This window comes from Macaca mulatta, chromosome 1 (assembly GCF_049350105.2).
Source record: "Macaca mulatta isolate MMU2019108-1 chromosome 1, T2T-MMU8v2.0, whole genome shotgun sequence".
NCBI lineage: Eukaryota > Metazoa > Chordata > Mammalia > Primates > Cercopithecidae > Macaca > Macaca mulatta.
The window spans coordinates 129,065,939-129,076,576 of NC_133406.1; the positions used below are offsets into that span (position 1 = coordinate 129,065,939).

Here is a 10,638-nt window from a genome sequence, read left to right on the forward strand (position 1 = left end):
CTAACTTATTTTCCTATCTACTAGGAAGATTGCTTTTTCTAAGAAAAGAAACAAACTGAGCTTAAACTATTATAATAATGACCTTCCTTTCTACCAGAAAGATTGGTGTCTGAAACTCTAATACATTAAAAAAATTAGTAACATAAAAAATAAATGGAAGTTTGTAATACTATACAAGTAGACATGAAACTTAATGATCATCCACTGGCACAAGGCCCAAAAGAATCAGAGATATAACAAAAGAGAACTTCCCTGGGTGATAAAATTTATGAAATTCTCTGACTCCAACACGATGATAAAGAAATATATAAAAGAAATAAGGACTTAGATGAATTTGTGACTGGACATATTATGTATTATTAGAGGAAATCACGAATGGGAAGGTGACTGTGGAAGAATAGATTATATACCTAATCTTTCTGATCAATGAAACAATAACCATCTACTATTTCGAACATTATATGCTAGGTACCCTGAATGTATGATCATCACACCACAAAATAAGATTTAAAGAAGGTGACTTAGAGAATTTACATATCTTACTGAAGATCACAGAGATAATAACAACTTGTCATAGAAAACAACCAAGACCTATTTCAATGCATTCTGCTTTGAGCCTAATAAGGATAGCTACCTTGTAGCTGAAGATGCATCCAGGCATCTCCACTGTAGGACATTACCTTCCTTTGCAGAGAAACAAACAGCAGCTCAGTTATACCCCGCCTTGATCATTCCTAGCAGCAATTCTGAACCATTACAACTAGTGAAAAGAATAGCTTCCATTCTGGAAGTCTCCCTAAAGATTTAACTAATTTCTGGGTTAGTCATATATTCCAAATCACTTAAGAACAGAGGCCAAGAAAAAGTATTATAGGGGAACACATTACCTGATATACTCTGGGGTGTTCAATAAATGACTATCAGTGGCCGAACTATCCTTGAACCTGCTCTCACTCCTTGATCCCCATCCTAGAACTAGTTTAGTACTGGAGGTCTTCCACTGGAATCGACCCACCTCCCTGCTGTTCTACTATATCTCTAATGATTTGTGTGATTTGGACCAAACCCTTCCGGCAGTGGCAGTCAAATTCTCAGATAAGCCTCAAGTGAAACAATTTAAAGGATATGTGATAAAGAATCCAAGGACACATTTAAATAATGCACTGGTTTTGTATTGGTTGCTCAGTGTAATCCCAGCACTTCGGGAGGCCAAGGTTGGCGGATCACCTGAGGTCAGGAGTTCCAGACCAGCCTGACTAGCAAGGTGAAACCCTGTCTCTACTACAAATAAAAAAATTAGCTAGGCGTGGTGGTGTGGGCCTGTGATACCAGTTACTTGGGAGGCTGAGGCGGGAGAATTGTTTAAACCCCCGAGGAGGAAACTGCAGTGAGCCAACACAGTGCCACTGCACTCCAGCCTGGGTGACAGACGGAGACCCTGTCTCAAAAAAAAAAAAAAAAGATGAGAAAGATGAGGAGAAACCAGATTTTACATCTATAAAATCTGTATGGACTGTATTTGTAAAAGAGGAATTAAGGATAATGGGAAATGAAAACCTGGCAAATGACAGAAATCACATGTTCTGTGGGTAACTGTGACCCTCAATAGCCATTCACTTTAATGACTTTTAGTTTAACCTATGGCAACAGACAAACTGATGAAAACAGAAAAGAATAGAGGGTTGAATGGTGGTAATTTTATCTCAAAGGACAAATAATCTAGAAGATTACTTAAAAAAATTACTTCAAGCTTAAAACAAGCTAAGGAACGTTGTGGCCATTACCGTCTCATTTAGCTCAGTCACTCTGACATGTTTAGTTAGAATTACCTTCTATTGTCTTGAATTACCAGAAACTGATCAGTCTAACTAATACAGGCAGAACAAATGCTTATAATTCTCTCATCTACCTAACTAGCTTAGTTCATGTTTTGGTAAGGACATTTTAAAACCAAAGAAATAAATATCAATTATCTATTCTGAGAAAGAGTTCTAGTTTTGGTTTCAAGTAATGAGTACAGAGGGTAATAGAGGGTAACAGTAGAAGAGAGGCTTGGATCTGAGAAGGCCTGTGTGAGTCTTTGTAAGCAATAGCATGCATCATTTCTTAATGGTAGCCAGAGCAAGATATGGAATAGGAAATACATTATATTGACTTTTTCTTACACTTCCTTTGTCACAATTGTTAGAATAATAAGCCATATACCTGAAGTCCATCAGGCATACATGTTTAAAGGAAGAGAGAAAGGTAATTTAAAACTTCTCACTAGAATGGAAAAAAAACCTTTTGATAAGGCTAGTTTACAGTCATGCCATATTAAATACCAGAGACTTTTCTCAGTTTTTTTTTTTTTTTTTGCTAAGACTTTATTCTACCATTTAAAAGAATGAAAAAACTTTTTTGTAAAAAATTGAGATTTAGTGACTTTAAAAGGAACAATTTACATGTTAATCCCTGCTAACATTAATTTAACTACTAGGATCACAGTCTACCCTTTGCTTCTGGTTTCTAATAAGCAAGTGTGTAGGTTGTACTTATAAGCTTTATCACAGTGTGTGTGATATTTTAAAATAGTCGACAGATAGCTGTCAGATTACTTTATCTTTGGTTAAAATGACCCCAAGATCCCAATTATAACGTTTTTGGTATACAGCAAATATTGAGATCTGTTAAGAAACTCTTACCTGCTCTGTAGCTGTAGGGCAGTAGAAGACTAATAAAATAGTTGTACAGATGTTTATTGACAGTCCAATGATGGTGATGAGATTTGGGGCAATCCAGGAGGGAACTCTTCTAACGAGCCATTCCCAATACCCTTGCATTAAGGGCTCAAGCAGGGACCGTCCAGCACTTTGATATCTGTGTTCTTCTAGCCGCTTTAGTTGGTGCCTTGACAATGGTGGTGTTGGTAACTGAAACAATTTATTTAATACACATCCTGTAGTACTCATATGCCCGAAGCCCACTGGGGACTCCGGGTGAGAATCTCCACATCTTTTCCTTGTTGATCGATGCCCACTCATGGATCTTGTTTTTTTTTTAATATTTAAAGACAGTAATTTACCTTCTTTTGTAGGATTTTGTGGCTGGTGCTTACCTAAAAAAAATAAAAATAAAAATAAAAACAAAAAATACACTTGTCAGCCACTATTTACATCTTATGCCAATATTAATAAGGAAACAAAAAAATCAAATTGTCAGTAAAGTAGTAAGTATCAAACAGGACCAGAAAAGTAGGGACCTGATTTTGGTTCTAGTTCTTATTGAAAGTGTATAACCTCAACTTTAGACAAAAAACAGTAAGAGACTTTAATAGTAGTACACTTCCTATTATCCAATAGTTTGCCTGACTTTGAGGCTCATATTCTTTTTCGATCTCACACAGTTTTCAGTTGTATAATGCAACAAATGTTAGAAATGATCTCATCATTACACATATACGGAAACTGATGTCTCAAGGCTAGCAAATCAGTATTAGTATCAGAGGAATGACTTGAATGAGTGTTAAACTAGATTTTTATTTAATAGTAATATCTAACATTTGTCGGGCATGCCCTTCATATTACAAAACTTAAGCACTTTTTATATACTAACTCCTTTAATCCTCATAACCACCCTAGAAGGCAAGGACTATTAATTATCCCCATTTTTACAGAAAAATAAACTAAGGCTCAGTGAGGCTAATTAACTTGTCCAAATCACACAGCTGGTAAGTAGCAGTCAAACAGAAACACAGGGTTTCTGTTTAAACTAAACCAAATAGTATTCAAACAAACACAGGGTTTCTGTTTAAACTAAACCAAAACATAAAACTTCTTATGGGTAAAAACGAATATAGATGGTATTCTCAGTGGAGATAAACAACAATGAAAAAAATTAACTTTAAGACAGTATATATGTATTAGCAGAGTGTCCTGATGAACTGAGGAAGTAGAAGGAAAAAAAGTAAAAGTGGGTCAAGTGATGACTGCTGATAAAGGACCTTGAGTTTAATTCCTGAAGTATTTGTATTTCATTTAGTAAAGATTAGAGATAACAATTATAAGTAATCAAGTAGCATAAGGAAATACAGGAGTATTTTCAAGATGAATCAGAATGGAGAAAATAGTGAGAACAATTAAAAATTAGTAACTACAGTGATCTCAATGGTTTGAAGTGGTGAGGGCCTATAGTAGGATGGTAAAAATGAAAATATGAAAGACAGTCAAATCTGTAAGTAATTTCTATTTAAATGGAAGATTCAGCAGAAAGTACTTAAGAATTAGATATGAGAGGTGAGGAAACAAGAAAAAGTCAACTGCTAGAGATTACTGGTACTGTTGTCAAAAGGGCAAGCTGGAAAAGAAAAATCAGTTTGTTATTTTTTGACTTTTAGGGTGCAGGGGGTGAAAGGGAACTAGGGATGAGGGTAGGAAGGGAATATATATATACATATATATATATATACACACACACACACGTGACTTTTAAGTAGAGATGTTTTAGACAAAATCGAAAAACTGGAGTTTCGGTAAGAGTGAAAAGTTCAGGTTATCAACTTAAAAGCTACTCTGGTTAAAAACTAGGAAGTAGAAAAGTTCTCAAAGGGATTAAGCATGGAAAGAAAAAAATGAATAAAGAACCTTGTGAGAAACTTACCATAGTTAGGAGAAGGAGGAACAGAGACCATAAGATTATTTTAAAAAGAAAGAAAGAGAAAGAATCTTAATAGAACAAAAAGATTAGTGGCATAGGTATACTTTGATCTTCTGGTTGGAAACTATCCATAAAGCAAGATCAAAGTGCCAGAAATGGTATGGGTTTAGGACATCTCAACAATGGATCTACTATCAAAACATGCTCAGTTGTCCCTTTTAACTATTTTTGCTGTGAGAGGATCTGGTTTATTCTGCCTTTGCAGGGTGGTCCTGAGAGCGGCAGGTTCCCCCCTGTCTGGGGTGGAGGGGAGGCAGCACATAGTCCCTGGAATGCAGTGAAGCCAGGCCAAGGCCCAGAGGCAGCTGTGGTAGACTGGAGCATGGTGCTCCTGCTGCCCAGGATGGAAGGCACTGAACTGAGACTGGGCCATGGCTAGAGGACTATGAACCCAGGCCACATGTGCATTCTGGGAAGTGGGCCACAGGGTCACATGCCACAAAACATGTAATGTAGGCACTCAGCTCATGAGTAACCACATGGACAAGTAGGTACTTGCCAGGGGGACACTCACCCCACAGCCTAGTATGGACATGTGAGTTGGTGTCACATACAGACCAGAACTTTTTTCCTATATCCCCATAAATATCAAATTCCAAAATTTCAATGTTACTAATGACCTAAGGTGAATGACCTCTGTCAATCACGTATCTCAATATTTCGTTTAGAAAATAGTCGCTATAGTCAAGTTAATGCCCTTAAATAAATTTTCAAAAATCTCAAGAGACTCATCAGTGTCACAACTTAACCAACTGAGGTGCCCTGAAATAAAAATATTTAATATTTCGCTGGGCAGGGTGGCTCATGCCTGTAATCCCAGCACTTTGGGAGGCTGAGGCAGGCGGATCACCTGAGGTTAGGAGTTCAAGACCAGCCTGGCCAACATGGTGAAATCCCGTCTCTACTAAAAATACAAAAATTAGCCGGGTGTGGTGGCGGGCACCTGTAATCCCAGCTACTCAGGAGGCTGAGGCAGGAGAATTGCTTGACCCCGGGAGGTGGAGGTTGCAGTGAGTGGAGATCGCACCACTGCATTCCAGCCTGAGTGACAAAGTGAGACTTGTCTTAAAACAAACAAACAAACAAACAAAAAAACCCAAAAACTTAATATTTCAAATCAAGGAGAAAAATCAAAGCTAATTCCTTACATTTTGAGAAATTCTTTCACACAACTGTATCACAAAGTTACTGATTAAAACTGTTTTAAAGTAATGTTTATACAATATTAAATAACTGGTGATAAGATCACTTTAGATCAAATGGAAGATCAATAACCACCAATACACTTAGCTTCATAGTAGCCAAATTTTCTATAGTCAAGCAATGATAAATTTTCGTATTTGGTAAATAATAGCTCTTATGGAATTCCACTTGAAATGGGAATTAAAAATTTAGTCAATTCCATTTGTATTTTACTGTTGCAGTATTCTATTCTCTTACTGTAAAAAAAAAAAGAAAAAAAAAGATGAGTGCTAGCCTGCTTTTGGCACTGAATAGCTATAAGCAACTGATCCTAATGGTTTTAAGTTTGAACATTTGGCAGGACTAGTTGATAAACGGATACTTTCCCTCTCAGTTTTTCCCTTCTGCGACCTAGATGGTTTTTTAACCTTCTATTTCTCTTTTATAAAAATCTACATTTTGACAAACCTTTCCAGATCTAGCCACTGTATAAATTTATACATGAAAAGAGGCAATGAGTTTTTGAAGGTTTTCTTTGCCAACATTACAGCAACAATGTCTCTGTGAAGCTATTAACAACAACACTGCAAATATAAATTCAGATACATGTAGTCTCTGACCTACAGGTGGCTACTTTACTTTCAACACATACATACAGATACAGAGTTTGCAGTCACTACCACAGGTTCATCTCCACTCTTCCTTCTGTCATATCTGAGATCCAGGGTCTTTGACCATGAAAACCATTACAGAAAAAAACAGGAACTTCTGAATTTTAGCAAATTAAAAGCAAGCATATCTCAATGGAGCTGCATAGGGTAGGTAGGTGGCTACAATAGGAAGATCAGGACAATGTGGCGAGAAAGGAAAAATGGATGTGGGATGGGAATACACGAAGGAAGGAGAATATTAAAAAATTATTCTATGTTGGGAACGGTGGTTCATTGCCTGTAATCCCAGCACTCTGGTAGGTTGAGGCAGGTGGATCACCTGAGCTCAGGAGTTTAAGACCTGCCTGGGAAACATGGCAAAACCACTTCTACACAAAAAAATTAGCTTGGCATGCTGGCCTGTGCCTGCAGTCCCAGCTACTTGGGAGGCTGAGTTGGGAGGATTGCTTGACCCCTGGGGGTTGAGGCTGCAGTGAGCCATGATCATGCCACTGTACTGCAGCCTGGGCAACAGCAAAATCATGTCTCAAAAACAAACAAAAAAACCCCAAAGTTTTTCTAGCCAGCTGTAATTTTTATATGGAGTCAGGCCTATGACCAAAAGGATGAGCAGAAAATGTCCTTTTCTTACCACAGTATAAGTAACAAAAAGAAAAAAAAAAGTAAGAAATTAAAATTATTGCTGGCTAGCTCAGAAACCTAGCCACCAGTCTTAATAGTTTTTATAAGAAAATAGATTACAAGTTTCCAATGCACTCAACCAACATATAAATGCAGTGAATTAGGCTGACATGATCCCATCTCCTATGTCCAGTGGGAAAATAAATAAAAACTAGTAAACAAGCAAATAAAAAAATTACACACTGATAGGCACAATGAGGAAAACAAGTGCCAAGATAGAAAATAGCTGGGGGTACACATTTTAAATAGGGTGAAGTCTTCAAGTAGCTTTTATACCAAGCTCAGAGGAAAAGAAGGAGCCAGACATTTTAGGAGAGCAGGAGGAAGAATAATCCAAGAAAATGGAACACACCCTGAGATTACAGTAAAGAGTTTGTCTTGCTCAGGTACAAGAGAGATCACCACAGATGGACAGGAGTAAACCAGATGGAAGAATGAGATAAAATGAAGTTTGGAGAATTAATGCAGAGTTGTGATTTTACTTGGATGTAATGGAAAGCAACCAATGTGCTTATAAATAAATCTGTAACTTTAGAACACAGCCAAAATTATTTGTTCACTGAGGATATGTTTTCATATATCATAATAGCACAAGTGAATATCTTAAACTGTATAAAATTCCCATCAGCTGTAACGCTGTAAGTCAGTTCATAATAATACTGTCACAGTCCTATAGCTATTATAGCCTTTTCACTTGTAATCAGTAACTCCCCTCTCTGTTAAAATCTGGCTCCAGTGCTCTGCTCCCTTTAAAGCACTCATCACACTTTGAACTATTTTTGTTTGATTTTTTTTTTTTTTTGGTCTTTCTCCCACACTTCTGTGTACTCCACAAGTGCATGGGCCAAGCCTGTCTTGTTAACATTCTTTTCCCACAAGCTCATACCATACTTAGCACTATGTAGATAATCAATACTTATTTTAATCTAATTTAATTTAATTTTTTTGAGACAGGATCTCGCTCTGTAGCACAGGCTGGAAGCAGTACCGTGATCTTGGCTTACTGCAACCTCCTCTTCCTGGGTTCAAGCAATTCTTGTGTCTCAGCCACAGAGTAGCTAGGATTACGGGCATGTGCCACCACACCCTACTAGTAGGTAACCAGTACTTACTGAACAATTAACAAATATTACTCGTCTAGTATTTAATAAACACTTAGTTGTTCCAGACTCTGAGGAAACAAAAAGACTGAAATATACCATTCCATACATTTAAGAAGCTCAAAAGGGGGAGGGTGGGGTTTCATAAACAGCTAAGTTATGAATGCTATCAACAAACTGTTTTAAGTCCAGAGGAGAACTAGGAAAACACATACGGTCTGACAAAGAATTTTCTTTGTGCAAGCATAAATATTTATGTGGAAAATCCAAAAAAGGTAGAAAAGTATAATCAGAGATATTTAATCAATACCTTTACTAAAAAAGTCTATCATGCACAACGGTTGCATTTATATCAGCTGAGGATAATGGCATACTGGCTACATTATTCCTGTGTGGACTTTAGCATGGGGAACCGCTGACAAGTATCACATTGAAAAAAAAAAACAAAAAACAAAACTCTTAACTCCTGAGCAGTGCATAAGGTAAGCTTACACAATATACAACCTGTTGTGTGAAATTCCAGAATGTCCATCCCTGCCATGTCTAAGGGTGCCAAGTTTTGATCTGCACTGATTCAGCAGTATGTTTACAGTCTTTTCACAGGTAATTGGCTAAAGAAAAATATTCATGGCAACACTAGCAGAAAGGAAGGGCAAATTATAAAGAACAAGGAAAGAAAGGAGGGAAAAAAAAGGAAAAGAAAACTAATAGGATCACAGGATTAAGTTCAGCATTATTTAACAAGTGATACATAGAGCAAGTTTACAAAAACAAAAGCCTTTTCAGCAGACTCGGAAGCAAAAACAGGGCTGTGTAACACAATTTAGATCTAGCGTTTTGCTGAAGTGAAATCTTGCACTCCTTAAAAGAGGAAATAGCTTTCTTCCCCCTTAAAAAACACACACACACAACACAAACATCAGCAAAAGCTTGGCATTTTATAGATTATTTTTCTAGTCTCTTAAAAAAATAGCACAACATGACCCTCAAAAAGGACATCAGCACCTTTAGCCAGCTTAAAAAACAAATCTGCAGCCTAGAAAACAAAGAAATCGTGCAATAAAATGTAATTGGTATTAACACAAGGTAGATTTACCTAATTTATTTCTTAGAAGTGTTAGAAAGACAAGTTGCGCAGGGGGCTTTAACTAGTTTTTCTCAGCATAAAATGAATAGGCAAATAAATACTTTTAGAACCTCAATCTCGAATTTTATGTGAATGGCAATGGCTCTAATTTAGTAATGCTCTAAATGCCCTTACCAAAGTCTAACTTGTGTTATAAGTCGTTCAACTCAACATCTACGGACTGGACATATTCCTAATAGTTCGAGGAGGCAATACATCTTTATTCTTTGTCCATATACAAGACACTAACATTTGCTGAAAGACAACTATGAATTTGCCTACTATTATACTACGGATTTACTGATGAACTAAAATACTTCAAGCAAAATTATATATTTAATACTAATGATGCAAAATGGCAAAAATGACACCAAAATGCCAAGCACTGAATTGGAGAAAACAAGTTAAACACTACTAAACGTAAAGATCCCATTCATGCAGTGTTTCTGGGAATACTGGCAAACACCAGCAACTCTTCTGGTTATTTCTCCTTGCAAGACTACTGCTGAAATAAGCGCCGGCTAGCAGTCTCACAGCTTATCAATATAGGCTGAAATTTCTAGAAAAGTTGCTAACCAGAATCGAGTCCCAGCCACAAACATCAGCACCGCATTCCTAAGGAGAGGCAAACCCGGCAGAGGATGCCACACGGTGTGTGGACTTGCCAGCATTCGGGCAGGAGGGTGTGGACCTGACAGGCAAGGTCCGTTCCGCACGGGTAGCGCTCCCAGCCCTCGGCCCGCTCAGCGCTGGCCCTCCATGGTTCTTCCCACCCCTACCTTTGGCTCTCACACAACAGTCCCCCGGCTCCCGCGCCGGCGCTCCGCCACCCCAATGTCTCCACAGAGGAGCAAGGGGGCAGTCGCCCCTCGCCTCCCCACAACCCCGCGCGCGAGGCCACCCTGCGCCAGGAAGGACGGCGTTCGCCTCGCGCGAGTCCATACACAGCTATATCCTAATGACCCGCCCCAGAGCATCCAGTCCTTTCTCCACCGGCCCCTACAACGCCCTTCAAATCCTTCACGCCCAGTGACCGCGTCCCGCAGCCTTACCCTGACCCCAACAAGCGCACCCCTACAGATACCACCTCCGACTCCAGCCGACTGGATGACTGATCGGCGGCAGCACGTTCACGACACTTTCGCGATTGCCGTAAAGGGAAACAAGGTTTGAAAGAGCAGCG

At 38.4% G+C, this 10,638-nt stretch overlaps 1 protein-coding gene across 10 annotated transcripts in view; it reads right to left on the minus strand.

The window, feature by feature from the left end:
• CEPT1 (choline/ethanolamine phosphotransferase 1) overlaps positions 1 to 10,638 on the minus strand; it is a 46,181-nt gene that overhangs the window by 34,789 nt on the left and 754 nt on the right. For 4 of the 10 annotated variants that reach the window (XM_015148072.3, XM_077951406.1, XM_015148086.3 and 1 more), the window contains exon 2: positions 2,685 to 3,097. In XM_015148072.3, coding sequence (XP_015003558.1) covers positions 2,685 to 3,023 — 339 coding nt within the window. In that variant the 5' untranslated portion in view covers positions 3,024 to 3,097. Of the gene's footprint in view, positions 1 to 2,684; positions 3,098 to 10,234; positions 10,569 to 10,638 lie in introns of those variants that run through there. The other 6 variants (XM_015148062.3, XM_077951402.1, XM_015148054.3 and 3 more) reach the window with 3 other exon arrangements.